Source organism: Enhydra lutris, unplaced genomic scaffold (genome assembly GCF_002288905.1).
Source record: "Enhydra lutris kenyoni isolate GAN:26980312 unplaced genomic scaffold, ASM228890v2 scaffoldscaffold1, whole genome shotgun sequence".
In the NCBI taxonomy this organism is placed as follows: Eukaryota; Metazoa; Chordata; class Mammalia; order Carnivora; family Mustelidae; genus Enhydra; species Enhydra lutris.
This window is the reverse complement of record NW_019154085.1, coordinates 73,482,333-73,503,771: the sequence shown is the minus strand read 5'-3', so window position 1 is coordinate 73,503,771 and position 21,439 is coordinate 73,482,333. Positions and strand designations below refer to the sequence as shown.

The 21,439-nt window shown below is 33.4% G+C and overlaps 1 protein-coding gene across 1 annotated transcript in view; it reads right to left on the bottom strand.

Annotated features, from left to right (window-relative positions):
• Positions 1-21,439, bottom strand: part of LOC111143941 (alkylglycerone phosphate synthase) — a 135,916-nt gene that overhangs the window by 88,703 nt on the left and 25,774 nt on the right. The window contains exons 2-5 of the mRNA XM_022497980.1: positions 16,479-16,568; positions 4,391-4,481; positions 2,138-2,258; positions 1,968-2,042 (exon numbers count right to left, since the gene is read on the bottom strand). Of these exons, the coding sequence (XP_022353688.1) occupies positions 1,968-2,042; positions 2,138-2,258; positions 4,391-4,481; positions 16,479-16,568 (377 nt within the window). The remainder of the gene's footprint in view (positions 1-1,967; positions 2,043-2,137; positions 2,259-4,390; positions 4,482-16,478; positions 16,569-21,439) is intronic.

Sequence of the window (21,439 nt, the reverse complement as noted above, 5' to 3'; positions counted from 1 at the left end):
TGTGTGTGTGTGTGTGTGTGTGTGTTCAAACTGTAGGATAAGATAGCCGCCTCCACTCTGTGGCATACCACACTGTCTCAAAACTTGCCCTCATTCAAAGAAAAAACCCAAACTTTATCACCAACAGAAAATTTACATTAAAGTTAAATAAAGGCCTCAGAGATCTGATAACCTGTTGAGGGGGGAACTATTTCTAAGAAGTCATTATACTGAAAGATTCAACAGAATAAAATTATAAACTTACTTCAGGCATCTTTATACTATTTATATAGATTCCTAAGGTACGGAACATGATGGTAAAGAGAATATTTTAGAAAAACTAATCTCTCAAGAGTATATGGGACGGTTGGTGGGAACAAGAAACTTGAAGCATGAGAGAGAACCTTACAGGCTATTAAGAAAAATCCAGCTATGTGTTGATAAGGGCCTGATTTGAAAATTGATACAGAAAAAAATAAAAAGGACAACGTTTTAAGGGAACTGCCAAATGGGACAGATTTCACAGAACAAAGAAAACTTTTATGCAACAACAGACTAAATTGTTTCCTAAATCTGGATTCCTAAATCATGTTTCCTAAATCTGGATTTTTTGAAATATTTGTATTTCCTAAAGCAAGACCTACATTTTCATTATGGTAATTTCTCAGTATTTTAATAGTCAGACACATGAAGAAAATACCTAGAAGGCATGCTTGAAAGTTCTACTCAAGATACATCATCAAAAGATGGTCTATTAAAGCTTCCTATGGAAAATGAAAACTGGTAAGTTTTGCTTTCATTTTTTCCAGTAAAAAAATGGAAATAAATCCTCCCCAAATCTTGGTAAAGAAGTAGCCTAAAGCTACTAAAAGAATACTGGGAGAATATATACCATAAGTATCAAGACAGTAATTTAATCTCAGCTACACATGCTCTTGGATTTTCCTCCTATGTATGTCACCTCCCTCCTACCTCTCTCTATATTAAAGTATGATTTTCTCCTTCAGATACTCCCTGTAAAGGGATCCTGTAAAGTAAAAGGATCACATCTAAAAACAGATAAGCCAACTTCTGAAAAATAAAATACTCCATCTACTCCTTTAATAGAATCTAAAGAGGAAAAAGGACCATACCACTGGAACTTTTTTAAAATGGTAATGATGGACAGTAAGGTACACTATACCAATTCTGCTTTAAATTTTCTACTAAGAGATAGATATAAAAATCATATAAATATACTGTCTAATCATCAGCAAGAGCAAAATAACATAAAGCTCATCCATCCTCTTTCTTGAGCCAAAATCATGAATGATATTAATTTTTCAGAATTTAATTATTATTTTTTTTAAAGATTTTATTTATTTATTTGACAGACAGAGATCACAAGCAGGCAGAGAGGCAGGCAGAGAGAGAGGAAGCAGGCTCCCTGCCGAAAAGAGAGCCCAATGTGGGGCTCGATCCCAGGACCCCGAGATCATGACCTGAGCCGAAGGCAGAGGCTTTAACCCACTGAGCCACCCAGGCGCCCCAGAATTTAATTATTTATATCAAAGACAACGGGTATCTTAAACAATTTGTTTCACCATTTGGACATAATGCTTTTTAGGCCACAAGCTGATATCAACAAATTACTACAACAAATTTGCAGGAATTAATAGTTAAGAATTTCTCTACCTCTGAATATATCATTGATTGATACTAATTTCATTAAGCTTTCAAACTAACCAGAAATACATTTTTTTAACTGACCTCCCAATATGATATTAACATTTAAAATGAAAACTTAATCATCAGCAAGATCAATCATGAAAACCAATAGTTCAGAATGCTCAGATCAAGAAAGAATTATATGACTTTTGGTAAACTTTAAAAGTAGAGCTACCTGTACTTTTTACAACTCCTATGTTCAAAAGTACATATTTCCAATACTAAATTTACTTAAGATTTCACAATACTAAATTAATGACACAAAGAAAAGAAGAACTTACTTGGCCATAAAACTATATCAGGAATTCGCTGAAACATTCCTTCCCTGAGCAAAAATATCTCATGAAGACAATGACCTGTTTTGCAATTTAAAAAAGAATATGTAAAAACATCTTAAATTATAGGAAATTTTAAAATTAAAATCAAATAGTGCTTTTATAAGGTTGCTTACCATGAGCTCTAAATACTCGATCATCTGCTTCTTGTGAATATGAAATATTAGTCTCTTTAAGGTCATGAAGAAAATCTTCATTTACAATAGAAGGAGGTGTATCACTAGGATTTAAGGATGCCTAGAAAATAAAATTGGTTTCTTTGACTTATTTCTAGAAAATAAATTCTGAATATCTGGTTAGGACAGTGACCATAAAATGTAAATTTTTAATATCCGAATTGAGACAAAAGCATGAGAAAATACCAAGTAACACATATGGAAACCAACTCTGTGACAATAACAAATTATAAATGGTCCAGTTAATCACATTCTGTAACATAAGTTATAGAAGCCATATGTTTCCTCTTTTGCATCTATGCCCCACTTTTTCATTGTTTCTGAAGACTGCAATCAAGAACAGAGAAGATGGCAAAGTCTCAAATCTCTCATTTTAGATCAAGGAAACTGGGGAAAAGCTAACTTTTTTCATCATCTACATTTTCACCTGTAGATAAATTTACCATTTCTTATAGTTCAATTATTATTTTAAAATGATCAACAAGAAACCTCATAATAAGTAACAGGTCCATTTTCACAGAACTGCTTTAAAACTTGTAACATTATAATTTGATACTTAATTTCAACTAAGAGGTAAGCTGGGGGAAAAAAAATCTTTAACTTTAAAGTTATGCAACACCGGGGAAGTCACAACTTTTCTGGACCCTGGCTTCTTCATCTATTAAATGAGATTATCACCACTAAATTTATACAACTACCATAAAGAAGAAAGGTTAAATGTCATAACTTTTATGAAAAGCACCAAAAACCTGCCTACCATATATGTAGGCAGCCTCTTCTCATATGTAAGAAGAGGCTGACCAAATCAAACCTGCTATTAAAAAAAAAAAAAAAGAAAAGAAAAAGCTATGCTACAGTATTTGGAAAAAAGAAAATATAAGAATGTGTAAAAAAAAATATGATATTTACATATTGTTAGTATCTTATTAAAGGGTCTGTATTTAATATTCAATTATATGAGAAATATTTATTGAGTGTGTGTTATATACTTGGCAGTGTTCTAGGCCTTGGGGATACAGCAGTGAGATAATCAGGTAAAAAAAATCTTGACCTCAAGGAATTTATGCTATGGTGAAAAGAAATGGCCATAAGGACCCCAACAAAACATACATATTACTATTTTGTTGTTAAAAATTGAAAAGGGCTCAAAATCAGAAAAAAATGCATGTAAAACCGGTGAAATTTCCAAATATGGTATACGGATTGCATCAATGTAAAAAAAAAAAAAAAAGTAACTACAAATAGTCAAAAGAAATAATTAAGGAAATAAAAAAAGATCTTTTAAGAAAAGTTGAAAGAATTTGGTTTAGGAGGGGTAAAAATTAGCTGTTAACATAATTTGCTTAGAATAAAATATAACTGTGGATTTAGAAATAAATCAAACAAGCAGTAGCTGAATATTTAAGTCCTTAATAACATGTTGGATACAGTAGAGAATATAGTATAAGCCACAGTCCCTGCACTTACAGAACTTACATCCAGTTAGAGGGACATGCAGAATACCATCTCATAGCAAATAATGAATAATAAAAACCATAAAGAAATGCTATTTTGTTAGTTTGATATGAATACAGTTTAAAGTTTTTTAACCCTAGCTTAAGAAAAGTGAAACTACATGAACTAAAATTATCATTCATATCTTAATCTAATTTTTATTTTTTCATAAGTCTTCTAATATTCTAAATGTTTTGATATTAAATGTAAAATTACATTTATTTCAAATTATTCTATATTAATTCTGGATTACTGTCACTCCATTAAATATCCTAAAATTAATAGCAACTGATAATATTTTTGTAACAGTCCTCCCACAGAATTAGTTCATGTGCATTTTACTACCACCCTATGAAAGGTAGAATGGATAGTTATTGCTCTCATTTCTCAAATTAGGATAACTAAGGCTCAGAGAAGATAAAAAGTTTACCAGACAAATCTCAGATAAATTTTGAGATTGGGATCTAGATCTGTGATGCTAAAAAGTCATCCCTAGAAAACCCAGCAAGGCCAATAAAACCAGTAAACTTCTTAACAAAAAAAAAAAACAAACAAACAAAATTACAACAAATGCATTAAAGCAATTATAACAAATTACAAAGATAAATCTAACTGATTTGGGATTAAACACATGTCCATGCACACACAGACACACCCACACAGACTTAAACATACTAGTCATCATTCTTATTTGCTTACTTTAGAGGTAGTTTTATGCTCCAGACTTACTCCAAGGGTATTTTGGATCCAGTCTTTAAAAGTTGGTAAAATCATACCACTAAGAGGGTACCTAAGATTACAAAGAAGATAAAACATTAGAGTAAAGGATCTTCATTTAAATTTAAATCTTTGCTTTGGCTTCTAATAATGGTCAAGTTGTTCCTATTAAAACAACACCCTCTCCCCCCACATATAACTATAAACTCTGGACAAAAACAAAAACAAAACACAACTCTGAAGGCAGTACAGACAGACAAAAGCAGGCAATAATAGAGGGTAGGGGGTGTGATACACTTAGAAAAAGTAAACAGCATTACGTAAGTTTCCAAGTTTTTTTATTTTTAATATAGGTTTTAGAATGAGGGACAGCCCAGTGGTACCAAAAACGAAAACAAAAATACAGAAAATCTATTGTCTTCCTGCCTTGAAAAACCAGAAGGCAGTATTTGCAGTGAACACAACAGCTGGGAAGAGTCTCAGAAATCACAGAAAAGGAGAGAGTCATTGAGTGATGTATGTATAAACTCTGTCCAAATGCTTAGCTGACCTTGAATTACACACATATGGAGCCAACTTGAAGCAGCCCAACGAAGCTTAAAAGAACTCGGTTGCTCTCCACCACAGAGGGAAATGGGAATTTGAGAATAGTCAAGTTAATTACTTGTTGTTAAAAAAATTAATAAAGCCCCTTCAGAAGAACATAATAGAATACAGGGTTTCTACCACAGACTATTTACATTGTCCAAGATGCCCTCCAAAATTACTAGACACAAACAAACAAGAAACTGTAATCCATAATCAAGAGAAAGAGCAATAAATAGGGACTGACCCTAAGAAGAACTAAGACACTGGAAGTAGCACACAACCATTTTAAAATGGCTATAGCGATGTTAAAGGACAAATGGGAAACTGTTTCCAGTGAGAATGAAAAAATCTCAGCAGAGAAACAGAAATTATAAAAAGAAACAAACAGAAATTCTATATTTAGAACTTTTAAAAATTCATTGAAAGAACAGAAGGGCAGACTGGAGATGCCTGTAAATGTACAGATAAAGTAAAGTAAAGCGTAAAGTAAAGTAAAATGTACAGATATGTTTTATTAACATATACAACCCAAAGGGCAGAGAAAAAGATTGAAAAAATAAACAGCTTCAAAAACCTATGGAACAATAGCAAAAGGCTAATATAATATATATATATATAAAATATACACAACATACATACAGAGTCCCAAGAAAAAGGAAAAAAAAAAAAAAGAGGGAAATAGAGTAAAACTACTGGAAGAAATAATGGCAAAAAGTTTCCAAATTTAATGAAAGATATACATTTACAAATTCAAGAAGGCCAAAAGACACTAAGAAAATAAATGCAAAGAAACTCACACTACGCACATCATAGTCAAACTACAATTTAAAAGAAAGAGAAAAAGAGGGAGAAAGAAAATGTTAAAAAGCATCTAGAGAAAAATGACACATTACATACAATGTAGTAACAATAAAAATTATGACCAGCTTCTCATCAGAAACAATGAAGTCCATGAAAAAACTGAACATTTTTTTAAATTATTTATTTATTTATTTGACAGAGATCACAAGTAGGCAGAGAGGCAGACAGAGAGAGAGAGGAGGAAACAGGCTCCCCGCTGAGCAGAGAGCCCAATGTGGGGCTCGATTCCAGGACCCTGGGATCATGACCTGAGCCAAAGGCAGAGGCTTTAACCCACTGAGCCATCCAGGGGGCCCAAAAAACTGAACATTCTTAAAGTGCTGAAAGAAAAAGAATTTCAACCTAGAATTCTGTATCTGGTGAAAATATACTTCAAAAATAAAAGTTAACTAGGAATGACTGGGTGGCTCAGTTGGTTAAGCCACTGCCTTTGGCTCAGGTCACGATCCCAGGGTCCTGGGATCAAGTTCCGCACTGGGCTCCTTGCCCAGCAGGGAGCCTGCTTCTCTCTCCTCCTCAGCCTGCCACTCTGCCTGCTTGTGCACTATTGCTCTCTCTCTCTCTCTCTCTGACAAATAAAAAAATAAATAAAATCTTTAAAAAAATAAAATAAAATAAAAGTTAACTAAGACATTTTCGGATGAAAACTGAGAGAACCTGGTTCCAGCCGACCCATACTACAAGAAATGGTAAAGTGATTCCTATAGGCCGAATGGAAATACAACACTTAATATAAACTGAAATCTTCAAGACAGAATAAATAACAGAAAGTAAATAAGTGGGTAAACAAAATGACTTTTTTCTTAATTTCTGTCCAATATTTATGGCTTCTAAAAATTCTATCATGGAACTAGAGGATATTATGCTAAGTGAAATAAGTCAATCAGAGAAAGACTTATATGATCTCACTCATATGTGGAATTTAAGAAATAAAAGAGAGGATCATAGGGGAAGAGAGGAAAAAATAAAACAAAATGAAACAAGAAAGGGAGACAAACCATAAGAGACTCTTAATCACAGGAAATAAACTGAGGGTTGCTGGAGGGGAGAGGGGCAGAAGGATGGGGTAACTGGGTGATGGACTTTAAGGAGGGCAGGTGACACAATAAGCACTGGGTATTATATAAGATTGATGAATGACAGACCTGTACATCTGAAACTAATAATACATTATATGTTAATTAATAAATTAGAATAACAAATAAATATTAAAAATAGCCCCCAAAACCCAAATTCTATCACTATGTCATAGAGTTTATGATGTGACAACTATAAAAAGAATACAGAATGACAAATAAACCTACAGATTTCAAAGATACTTAGATTTTACATGAAGTTGTACAAGAAATTTAAAACACACAAGAGTTCTATAGAGTAGGAACAGTATGGATAAAACTAGATTTGCTACTCAGATTTCATTTCCTACATTTCCATACCAATCCTTAAATAGTTTACATGAAATATGAACATTATTTTATATACACAAGAAATCCTAAATTATATATATATATAAAACTTAGGATTATTATATATACTTATATATATTATTATATTATTATAATTATATACATATATATATATAAACTGATGCAGAAAACTCAAGTGCTTTGAAATACAGCTTTTCACTTTTGGAAATACTTGTCAGAGGTGGCAAAATATTAAATAGCAGTAAGTGCTAAAAATAAAGACATAAAATAAGTCTAGATTAGTGTAGTGAAGAAGGCAAACAATAATGACCCAGTGTGTTATAACAGCACTAATATAATAGCTCTCTGAAAAGACCAAAACAACATTTTAAAATGTGTATTTTGAAACAGTACTTTAAACTTTTTACTTAAATAAACACATACCATTATCATGTGCCAGGCATTGTTCTAAGTGTTTTATGTATATTAACTTATAATGTTATGAGGTTTGTGCTATTATCCCTATTCTATAGATGAGGAAGGCAACAGAAATTAACTTAAGGTGTGAAGTACTTAAGTAACTTAATCAAGGTTACACAGGTAGTAAAAATTACAAAACCAGGATCTGAATCAGGTAATAAGGCTTCCGTCTGTGCTTTTAACCACTACATGATGCTGCCTTTAGTTTGATTCTTCCCTTACCACCATTTTAAGTGAGATCATTATCCTAAAATTCTTTATGAATGATATTTATAAAATCATGGTACTTACATTCAGTAAATTTTTTTCACTACAATGTTCTCACAACTTCCCTACTCCCCCAATAAAATGATGATGAGACAGCCAAATAACCTATATTATAGCTACATTATTTTTGTTTGATTTTATAAATATTTTACCTATACATAAATGTATGTAAAACATACATTCAAAAATACAGACAAATAAGTCTGGAGCTGAATGAATTTTTACAAAGTAAACCTCCCATGTAATCACCATTCAGATCCAGAAATAGAACACTTACTGGTACCCCAGAAACACTCCCCTTCATGCACTTTCCAGGCACATCACCTTCCCTCATACCCAAGGAATCACTATCCTGTTATCATCACAGAGTAATTTTGACTGTTTCAGTACTTTATATAAATGAACTCAGATAAAATGTACTCTTCTGTGTTAGCCCTCTTTTGCTCAAATACTATATTTGTGAGATTTATCTTTTTTGATACATCTTGTTAACATTCATTCATTTCCATGGCTTAATTCCACTGTGTGAGTATAACACAGGTTTCTTTATCCATTGTATTGTTGATAGACAACAGTGTTTAAGGTGCATGCAGGGACATTCCTGAAGTTGTTTTCTCAAGAATGTACCACATTTTTCTGACAGGTATATAACTAGAGTGGAACTTCCAGGCCATAGTCTATGCATATGTTCAACTTTAGTAGATATTGGTAGATAAGTTTTCCAACATGTTTACCACTAACAGTGCTATATGGACTTATTCCACATCCTTCCCACACTTGGTGCTGGGAATGAGAAACACTCTACTGGTAATCTCTTAACCATTTTAGTTTGAATTTCACTGGTTACATATGGGTTTGAGTTTCTATCCAAATGGATAATAGATACATGAATATTGTTTTCAATGCCAGTTCATCTTTTGCTCATTTTCCTATTGGGTTACTATTGTTTTCTCATCAATATATAAGAATTATTTACATATTCTGAAATCAAAGACTATGTATTAAATATTTTCTTCTGATTTATGACTTGCCTTTCATTCTCTTAGTGGAGTCTTTCAAAGAAAATAAGTTTTATATTTTAGTATTATCTAACTGATTCATTTTTTTCTTCTGTTATAAAAGTTAATACTTTTTGTTCTCTACTTTTTGACAACCTTAAATTCAGAAAAACATTCTGCATATTCTCCTAGCAATTTTACAGTTTTAGCCTCTACATTTAGGTCTACAGTCTATCTGGAATTGATCTCTGAAGCTGACATGAAGTAACATCAAAATTAATTTTTTCCAAGATGATAGTTTAAATGGATCTACGGCAATCTTTATTTCCTGCGTGTGTGTATGTGTGTGTGTGTGTGTGTGTATTTAAATGGAGAAAAGAAGAAATACTCTAATAGTCACTACCCATTCCAGATCAAAAAACAATTTAAAAAATAATCATTAAACATGGGCACCTGGGTGGCTCAGTGGGTTAAAGCCTCTGCCTGCGGCTCAGGTCATGATCCCAGGGGCCTGGGATGGAGCCTCACATCGGTCTCTCTGCTCAGCAGGGAGCCTGCTTCCCTCTCTGCCTTCCTCTCTGCCTACTTGTGATCTCTCTCTCTGTCAAATAAATAAATAAAATCTTTAAAAATAAATAAATAAATAAATAAATAATGATTAAATACTGACAATGAATCAGAATAAACAATAAACTGGTTTTAACATCGATGTGAGGCAAGTTATTTAAAAAGTTCAAAGTATAATGTTTGCTCAAAAGGTTATTTCCCACTCATTTCATCAGAACTTGAGTAACGACGAAGCATTTAGCAACTAGCCTCAAAAGATTACTTTGATATCACAAAGAAATTTTAAAGAGCCAGTGGGTAATATATAAACTCTGTTCAAAATTAAATATATGTTTATAATAATGCAGAATTCAACATGTAAAAAGCTGGTATTAGGCCCCATCCAAAGGAATGCTTAATTGAAAGTGACAAAAAGCACTCATTTTGTCACATAATTTTAACAGTTACACAGCAAGGGTTGAGTGGGTGTCACTCCTCATGTTAACTTCAAATTATACAACAAAAATCCTATCTAAAATTGTCAAATCAGTCTTTACATAAACATTAACAAAACAAAAATGACAGAGAAAGGAAAAAACATGAAGAACACATATGTTTTAATCAAACCAGTAACTTTGTTTTTTTTTTTTTTTTAGGATTTTATTTATTTATTTGACAGAGAGAGATCACAAGCAGGCAGAGGCAGGCAGAGAGAGTGGGGGAAGCAGGCTCCCTGCTGAGCAGAGAGCCCTATGGAGGGCTCGATCCCACGACCCTGAGATCATGATCTGAGTTGAAGGCAGAGGCTGACCCACCCAGGCACCCCTGCCAGTTCCTTTACGTTAAAAAAAAAAAAAAAAAAAAATCACAAGCGCTAAATAAAAGTCAAACTGAAATGGTGTGTTTAAAGTACTATATCATAATACCTTTTTCATAAATCTAAAGAAATAGAAATGAGGGGTGCACGGTGGCTCAGTGGTTAAGCCTCTGCCTTCGGCTCGGGTCATGATCTCAGGGTCCCGGGATCGAGCCCCACATCAGGCTCTCTGCTCAGCAGGAAGCCTGCTCCCTGCTCCCCGCCCCCTCTCTCCCTGCTTCTATGCCTACTTGCGATCTCTGTCAAATAAATAAATAAAATCTTAAAACAAAAAAAAAAGGAAATTGAAATGAAAGAGAGTATGGGGCTCATAGCTAAAACAATGACAGATAGTCATTCAACATAAAATCTTCCTCATTTCAACTGAGGTAAAGTACAAATTCTGGAAAGCTGGTTGTTACCAGATATGCCATTGTATGTTAGTAATGTCCTACCAAAAGACCAATTTGGAACTATTAGGTTTTAATGCTGGGTCTTTATATGTTAAATGTACAATTAATTTGGGTCTCCATAAAATATATTGGACCCTTGATATTCATGACAGAATCATATTCAGACCTTTGTGACTCCCTTAATTCACAAATAACATTATCCATAAAATAAAAAAGTGACCACCTTCAAGATAATTGAATTAATAAATATAGAGTTGGTGCTACTGCCATGTATAAAATTTAAAATTACATTCTACCATTAAGACAAACACAATATATTTTCACATCTGAATGCACAGTATTTTGGACTCTAAAGAAGTTATCTTGTGTGGCAAAATACTTGATTTAAGATTTTGCTCCACTATCAGGGTGCTGGGGTGGCTCAGTTGGTTAAGCATCTGCCTTCAGCTCAGGTCAGGATCTCAGGGTCCTGGGATTAAGCCCTGCTCCTGCTCAGCAAGGAGCCTGCTTCTCCATCTTCCTCTGCCCCACCCCCACTCATACATGCACACTCACTCTCTCTCAAATAAATAAAATCTTTAAGAAAAAAGAAAAACTGTTTCTTTAAAAAAAAAAAAAAGAGAGAGAGAGAGAGAGAGAGAGACTTTGCTCCATTATCTACAATTCTGCACAAAACATATGGTTCAAAAAGTCATGTCAGAATATAAACCTTTCAACTGTACTTTGTCTTGCATCTAATGCCCTGGGATTTGAAAAATAGTGAAGGAAGCCTGACTCAATAATCATAAAGCCTAGCATATTGCCAAGCATTCCAAAAATCTCATAAAATATCATGAAGTAAAAATGAAAACTTTGAAGTCAAAGAAGTAAATTAACTGAAAAGAAACATTTTAAGAAAAGTTAAAGGAATAAGAGGCTTTTAATTCAAGAAATAGCCAGGTAATAACTTGCTTATTACATTACAGTAAAATAATTTAGATTTACATTCAAAACTATAAACAAGCATTTAACACTTGTAAGACTGTACTGAGTATTGCAGGACACAAAGACTTGGTATTACAACATTTGTTCTTAAGAAACTTACAACCAAGAAGAAGGAAGGAAGGAAGGCAGGAAGGCAAGGAAGGCAGGAAAAAAGAAAAGAAAGAATGAAAGAAGAGAAAAGAAAAGAGAAGAAAAAAGAAAGGAAAGGAGAGGAAGAAAGGAAGGAAGGAAGGAAAAAATTAATTTACAACTTAGTTTACTCAAAGCTACAAAGACACTTGATTGATAGGATGAATATATGGGCAAGAAACATGCAACTTTTGCCAGAAATATGGTATGAGGAAAGCCAGGTACCTATATCAATTATTGAAACAGGTGACTCCCGAATGGATCTTTAATCAAGACTGAAGATGAGTTTAAGAATTTTAAGGAATGGTTCATATTGTAAATACAAGGTGAGATCAACTCTCCACCTCCCGTCAGGACAGATTTAACAATATTGTAGAAGATATAGAACCAGGGGAAGCATTCAAGACCAAAGAAATCACTGTGTGGAAAGAAAATCCTGTGAACATAAATATCCAAGAAGGAGGTGAACATCAGGATTTACTGTGACTAAAGACAAAGCACTCTCACTCTGTGGCTGTGCACAGAGGCAGCAAGATAGTAGTAGGCATGACCTCTAATCTCAGAGTGAGTTCCGTAATAATTGCTAAGCAACTTAAAAATCTTTTTATAATCAGACAAACTTTAATGAAAAATTATGTCACTGAAAATAGAAAGTACATAAACCCAAACAAATTCTCTCCATTTAAAGCACTAACTTTTGCTTTGTAAGCACCAATTAATATTTAATACCTTTAAAGTCAATGAATAAGGACACTTTCCAAAAATTTTAGTTTGTAGAAAAATGTAGCATTAGCTCTGACAATACGTATTGCCTTCTGCTGTTTAAACCCAGGAGGACTCAATTCATCTATATCTAGAAGAAGTAAGAATGGCAAATTAATAAACCTAAGGATTTATAATCTGACAAATTGTAAATATGTTCAGAAGATAAGACTGTGTTCAGGAAAAAACTTCTGATTTTTCCCAAAGATCTATAACAGTTTGTAATAACTGCTTTTAATTCAACGGCTGGAGTGCTTGCTTCGACAGCATATCATATACTAATTTAATGGCTGGGTTTGAAATGTTAACGCTACCCTCCCTAAAATATACACATTCAAACACATTTGCTTAATAAAAATTTCTTACCTGTTCAGTGTTTTTGGATCAGAAATAAGGGAATCCCCATAAATTTTCACAGACACTCACCCTTGGTTGCCAGCACCTAAGAATTCCCCTTTTCTCCCAGCTCTGTTTTATATATTTCTTAGGATATTTTATTCATGTTTTCTATACAGTTATACAGAACAAATGGTCTGTAATTTGTCCAGTCTTCTACAATGCCAGAATAAAAAGTTTTTATGAAGAATTTCAAAAATTGTCCTCAGTCTACTATTATTAATACAAAAGGGTGAATTAATACTGTTCAGCCTGATCAGTGTTTTCTTGTAACTCATCCTTTCTAGTCATACTCTCTTTTAAGAATATCACAACCTCCTTTTGTGTCTGCAACGTGCCCTTCACTAGAAAAATAGGAATTTCTCTCATAGGGTAATTTTTTACAATATGACTAACTCTGCTGTGCTAGTGTATAGCAGATAGAAGGCTACTATAAAGTGCTCTCAGAGTTTGGAGAGAAAACAAGATCAATGCAATAGATGAATACGGTTTTCTACAGAAACTCAGTACAATAGAAATAGCACAAGAACAAAGCTTTAAAACACTTGGGTTTTAATCCCAGTTTCCTGCTGAGCAAGTGACCTCAAATAAACTATCTAACCTCTCATCCTCAATCTCTTAATTCTTTTTAAGAAAATACCACTACCCATCTTAAAGTTATTTTAAGATAATTCAGCAGGCACTCAATTAAATAATAGCTATTATTACCTTAAAGAATGTTTAAATGTTTTCTGATAAAAACCAGAGAAATCCCTAGGAGGCTAGACTAAATTTACAGAAAGCTATGATCCAGTTCAGTCCGGTTTATTATCCTGTCTATGACAAAGTAATGGTACTTCTGGAAGCACTAAAATGGGAAGTGAATATTATTTAATTATTGTTTTTAGTTATTAAATAGTTTATGTAGTACATATTTAATCCTACAGCATTTAAATCCCATTTCTGTATTTGGAGAATTGCCTTCTAGGTGAGGCTTAGTGAGAAGCCAAGGCTACCTTCCACTAAAGCAAACGTGCCCAAAATCTGCATTACAGGTTTCCCTTGTAGGCTCTGCCAGTCAGATGCACCCCATTCTCTTTCCTTTTTTTCCCACTGGACCTGATTCAGGAGATAATGCAAAGAAATGAAGGCTTTAAGGAACTAATTCTGGTTAGAATGGCAGGAGCAGCAGTCTTCCAAAGTCAGAAGTCCAACAAATACATTCTCTGGTTCTATTAGAACCTGCATAAAAAGGTCTCTTAAGGCCACTGAATCCCCTTTACTATGAACCTGTGCTCTCCAAACAATAAATTTTACATTTTATTTTCTATATATCTTAATATCATGAAGGCCTCTGTACATGGAAAACGGAATAATCTAAACATTAATGAATATACTGGGGTTCTAATGTTTTTCCTGACTATATCATGAGTGTGGCACATGTGTCAGACCTCTACAACCTGATCCGCTCAGCGAAAACTGACAAATCAAGCGCCAGAACACCTGCAATAAGAACGAGCTTCTGAATCCATGGAACTACTAAAATACAGTGATATTTTCTGTCACTGATCATTCATTTCGCACACACAGACTTCCAACACAAACCACTAACTAGCCTACAGTGCTCCAGACAAGTCAGAAGGTGTCTAATGCTTTCAGTGGCACCATGCACAAGTGACAATTTGTCCCCTCTCATAAAATAAAGATGCCATATTTTCTAGGTCCAAAGAGAGAAAGAAATGAAGACGGTGTCTGAGAGGAAAGGAAGTTGATTTTCTAAGTTCAGAAGATTTACTCTTCCCCCCAGGAGATTTTGCAAAGCCAGTTTCCACATAGATAAGTTTCCACCATATTAGACACTATTCCATTTAAAACACAAAACACTCAATATTTAGAACACTGGTAAATTTAATTTTAACCAGAAATTCCTTCTACCTGATTTATACAATTTCTCAACTAAGCCTCCACCAACATGCTGCCCAGTCACACTTAAAAACGGGAATGAGAACACAGATATTTATTTCTCTTATTAAAAAGCAAATGTCAAATGTACCTTTTATACCTTGATTAAAATTAGTCCCTAATTACTACTCCTGAGGTTTTGTTTCAGGTACAAAGTATGTTTAAGTCAGAAAACAGAAATGATTATGTTGCAAAGAAAGAGAATTTCTCCAAAGGAATAAAAGTTTTTCTGCTGATATTTCAATATATCAACATACCAAAAATATTAACCTAACCATATTAATGCCCAATAGATATTAAGTCAAAGCACAATAATGGAACAGATTTGAAATATATCTGATCCAAGTTTCTATCTACTCTCAATTTTTAATTTATAGAGCTAGCATTCAAATCTTACGCATTTGTACTCACTGTCCTTTCAAAAGTTAGTATCAAAATTCAATAGACAAGCCACCCAAAACACCAATTTTGGCAGGGTCAGTTCTTAAAATCAACTAAGAACTTATTTTACAATTCTGTCTGTATCTGGAACAATAACAATACAAATATTCTTCAGAATTCTTATCCACACATTACCAAAAATATTTCAGAAATGTCAAAGTTACCACACAAATGATTGCTCTTTCTTCATTATTTCTTCCCTAATGTATCTCAGAAAGCTAATTTTAAAAATACTATTTATGGGGCACCTGGATGGCTCAACCAGTTAAGGGTCTGCCTTAGGCTCAGGTCATGATCCCAGGGGCCTGGGATCAAGTCCAGCAGGCTCCCTGCTCAGCGGAGAGCCTGCTTCTCCCTCTCCCTCTGCCACCCCCCCCCAATCCCCCCACCCCACTTTGTGCTCTCTGGCTCTATCTCTCTGTCAAATAAATGAATAAAATCTTTTAAAAAATTAAAAATTAAAATACTACTTATATTCACAAAGACCTAAAATTGTTTACCTTCCATAATAACCCACACCCAAAAATAAATTCCCAGTCCTAAAAATGGAGTTACTTTGAACAAGTCAATGGCATGAGATTGGGTGGGAGGATGACTACAGGCGTTTTTGGATCCTGATTCAAACTACCTATAAAATGGCATATTTTAGATATCAGAAGAAATGTAGACTGGATAATCAGATATAAAATTTCTCTTATTTTGAGGAGTATGATAATGACATTATTATGATTAGCTGATATTAGGTCCTTATATTTTTAAAGGAGACATATGTAAATATTTAGAAGTGACATGACAATGCCAGAATTTAAAATACCACAGACAAAAGAAGAAGCAATTATGTCAAAATGTTGATAACTTTAAATGGAGGGAGGAGTCATTGTATTACCCTCTCTATTTTTACATATGTCTATTTAACATAATTATGTTTGCTATCTTTGTTTAAAGTTTTTTATAGAAAGAAAGAGGGGGAAAAAAGAACAAAAGAATAAAGCAACCAGTTACCTTTTCCCAGTTAACTCAACTTGGCCTTTCTTATTGAAGAAGAACTTGGAATCATTATATCCCCATCCATTCCATTTCATAACTTCTTGCCTAGTAATAATAAAAAAATATGTTAGACCTATGCTAAACATCTCATAACTGAACAATATATCATTGATATTAACTTTCACAATCATTTAAAAGACCTTATTCCACTAATATTACATTGATTTAAATAGTATATCAAAATGTCTATGTGTTAATATTTTTAAATACAGAATCATTCTGATGAGCAGCATCTGTTTCCCAAAGGGAAACAACTAAATTTAATGCATTCAAAGGAAAAAAAAAAGGAATAAGAGAAAAATACAGAGTATGCATCATATAGATGCATATATATATAGAAATATATATATTTATTCATAAATATATAGAAAAATCACAATTATTTATCTGCTATGATGAAGAAGACCAATTTAGAGAGTCAGTTCACTAGTAATGACACTCTTAGTAGCAGAGACTTAATAAAATAGATTAAAAAATCTGAGAGCTGGGTTTACAAACATTCTGAATCCTCCAACTTCCATGTCACTACCAATTTCTATCTTGATCTACATATCAGCATGACAGTTAATGACTACACCAGTTTTTATTATTCCAAAACAATATGGTACTTTGAATTTCCAAAATGCTAGTATTTCATTGTCTTAAATATCATTTTTGGGGCACATGGGTAGCTCAGTCCTTAAGCATCTGCCTTCAACTCAGGTCATGATCCCAGGGTTCTGGGATAGAGCCCTACATCGGGCTCCCTGCTCTGCGGGAAGCCTGCTTTTCATTCTCCCACTACCCCTGCTTGTGTTCCCTCTCTCGCTATGTCTCTCTGTCAAATAAATTTTAAAAAAAAATCATTTTCATCAAAATCAAGGACTCAATGGGGTGCCTGGGTGGCTCAGTAGGTTAAGCATCTGACTTTAGCTCAGGTCATCATCACAGGATCCTGGGACTGAGTCCCGTATCAGCCTGCTTGCTCAGCAGGCCCTGCTTGTGCTCTCTCTCTGAGAAATAAATAAAATTAAAAAAAAAAAAAAAGACTCATTAAATTTTTTAAGGAGATTTTATTTATTTGAGAGAGAGAGAATGAGAGAAAGAGAGAGAGCATGAGAAGGGGGAGAATCAGAGGGAGAAACAGACTCCCTGCTTACCACGGAGCCAATGCAGGACTCAATCCCAGGATTGAGGATCATGACCTGAGCCGAAAGCAGTCATTTAACCAACTGAGCCACCCAGGCACTCCTAGACTCATTCAATTTTTAACATTGCATAAGAAAAGATAGGTCTAAGCCTGTGCAGAACACAATAAGCAAACACACTGAAGTATTCTATCAGCATTTATTACATGTTTTAGCATGGTATCCTAGTATATCTGGGCAACCAAATCTTATTGCAAATTTAATTATGCAGTCTATGACAAAAATACTTAAAGAAAACTCTTCCCTATACAAAAGGTTATTTGCTGCATTAAAATTTCAAAATATATCACAAGAAAAAATCTGTAAATATGTGTGGTGATGGATGTTAACTAGACTTACTGTGGTGATCTTTTCACAATATATACAAATTTTGAATCATTATGTTGTACACCTGAAATTAGTTACATATCAATTACATCTCAATCTTTAAAAACGTCAAAATAAACAAAGATGTACTCATTAGAAAGCATTCTAATTCTCCATAATTCCCAAGGAAGAAAAATATGTCAACTGACAAGCAAATGTTTTATTACAATCATAATTCTTCATCCAAATCAAAGACTTTTCAAACACCCAAGGAGAATATTAACATAGCACAACTGAACCAAGTACCGTCATTAACTAGTCTCTATGTATACATAAAATTAAGAAAAAGAAAACTAGGCATGCTCTCTTTAAAACTACAGTTTGGGGGACCTAGGTGGCTGAATGGGTTAAGCCTCTGCCTTCCACTCAGGTCATGATGCCAGGGTCCTGGGATCAAGTTCCTTATCGGGCTCTTTGCTCAGCAGGGAGCCTGCTTACCCCTCTCTCTCTGCCTGCCTCTCTGCCTACTTGTGATCTTTCTCTGTGTGTCAAATAAATAAATAAAATCTTTTAAAATTAAAAATTAAAAAAAAAAATAAAAAACTACAGTTTGCTATCAATAAAAACACCAGCCCCTAAACAAAAACAAACTATTCAAAATATCTCAAGAATATCAATCCAGAGATTGGATTTGTAGATGAGCTTGTTAATGAACTATCACCCAATGTTTTCTTCTGATTTCACATTCCTACCTCATTATAGAGTGAGGTTCTGGAAGAGAGCTTTTGGAAAAACCTCATGGCTAATGCCACCACTGACTTCCCATTTTCTTAAGATTACATTTTCTAAAAACCAACTGAAGTTATTATGTTTCACTTTTTTCATAATTATATTCTTTTCACTTTCATGAAGTATAATTTACTTAATACTTTGTATTTCCAGAATAACTTACAGGAGGATGATATGTACATTTTAATTAACATTTTTACTTAATGTTTTATAATATGGCACAAATTGTTTATTTATGAAATGCAATTTATTAGTGAATTTAAACATTTGTCATTTAGTCTGTACTCTATAAAAGTTTGGTGTTACACAAAATAAATTCAAAAATACCAACATAGTCATTTTGCTTTGGTAGTATAATCACTTGGCACTGGGAAATTATTTCAGTACAGATGTTGAATTTGGCATGTTTACACAGCTTAACAATGAAAATCATTTTCCTTAAAATTATGTTTAGAATTTTAAAAAATTATTCCCATATGGCCTCAAAGTAAAAAGTAAAAACCTGATTACATGTGTTCACTCTTAGCACTGCACAAGAAAAATGAATCAAGGGAAGCAGGAAATATCTGCTGCCGTGCACACAAAAATAAAGAGATTTACATTCTGCAGAATCACTAGTCTTAAATTTTCAGTTGGGTAATAGCCTAAAGAATTCCCAAGTTTTCAGCTATAAGCTAAAGGTATTTTTTTCTCTCTTTTCATCTCAACTAGAAAATTCTGCCTATGATACTTATACCATTACCATTTATATATCATTACCATATTCATACCAACTTTTGGAGCCTTCCCAGAAGTTGAAATGTAGGCATTTGTAATCCGTTTGTGCAACCCCAACAGTGTTACATTGTTGAAAATAGTATATATTTAAAATCTAGGTTACCCTAAAATCAATCTTCTGTTATCTTCAAGTACCCCACATATTATATAAAAAAGTAGGCAAATTTCCTAGGTTTCTGATATTAAACTTTTGAATACAAGTATCCCCTCAAATTACTAATATATTTCATGACAGTTAAACACAGCTATGTGATTGATTATACATTAAACTTTCAAAACAATTTCTTATACAGAAGAAAATAATGAGTAACCTGAAGTAACCTGAAGAGCATTATAGCATTAACATTTTAAAAGTTAATAGTAAAACTTAACAGCCATAGAATTCTAAAGCTAAAAATATCCTCAGATATCACCCAGTTCAACTGCTCAGTTTTCAGATGAAGAAACTTATGCCCAGAGAAGCACTCATGATTACACACACAGCTAAGCTAGTTGTGAGCATCAGAAAGTGAACCCTCAGTCTTGTGATATCCAAAACCCACTAAGTCATGCCCTCAAGTAACCAAAATGATTTAAAGGAACTCTTCTTTCATCACATCAATATTTCTCAAAGCACTATTCCAAGTTATTATTATAGTCATTCTTCTGCACTTGACATTTAAAAATCAAGGACTATGGTTGTGTCAGTAAGCCAAATGCCCTTACTTCCTTTATCTATAGTATAATGAATTCTGGCATTCAGAATAATGATCCCAAAGCACGGAAAGCGCTAAAATGAAGAATGATCAAAGAATCATCAACATTCCATAAGATTCAAATAAAATTATTCAATTTTCCACCAACCCCAGAGATCAATTAACCAAACTGATCCCTCAGACTTTCCAATTCTCAGAGCTAACTACACCAAATTTAATGTCTTAAAAATATAAGATCCCTCCTCCTGCCAAGAAAAAAGAAAAGTTGGGTTGATTTTACTACATGAAAAATGAAAAAAAAAATAAAACAAATGTTTTACACATTTACTTAACTAACCATAGTACCAAATGCTGAAGAAGCACTTATTAGCTGGCGTTAACAAAAGAAAAGAGATTTAACATAGCGTCATGTATACACAAGGTGGCAGTATTCTTCCATGATATACATATTCAGTACTCTGCATTTTCCCCATGCTGCTGTCTGCACAATCTTTACTGAAATATTTAGATTTAACATATTATTATGAAACCCAGAGATCCTTTCTTAAAAATGGGAGATACTCACTTTTAAATCTCTGCATATACATAGTCAGACTACTCCTCTAATAAATTGCAAGCATCCTGATACAAAGGCATGGCTTCTACCATTACTATTTCTAATCATTTTTTTCATGAGAAAATATAGAAAAGGAAAGAAAATATGCTTTATCCTAATTTTATTTTGACTTTGCAATAAAAAATTCAGCTAAGTGATAACTAAAAACAATTTTTTCCCAAAATAATTCCAATAATCAAAATTCTAATAAAAGATTCTTCACTACTTAGTTCAGATGAAAACCACATTTTTATCTATCTTTTCCAGTTTAAACAATAAGAAAAAGATATTACGTTCTCAGAGATTTTAGAAAATAAAAACCAAAGTACAAAACTTAAGCCTCAATCCTGGATTTTTTTTTTTTTAAGATTTATTTATTTGAGAGAGAGAGAGAGTTCAAGTGTACATTCAAGTGGAAAGAGGGGCAGAGGACAAGGGATTGAGAGAATTTCCAGCAGACTCCCCACCCAGCATGGAATCTCCTGCAGGGCTGGGTCTCACAACCCTGAGATCACGATGTGAGCCAAAACCAAATTTAATGCTGGATTTCTAACAAACCATGCTCAG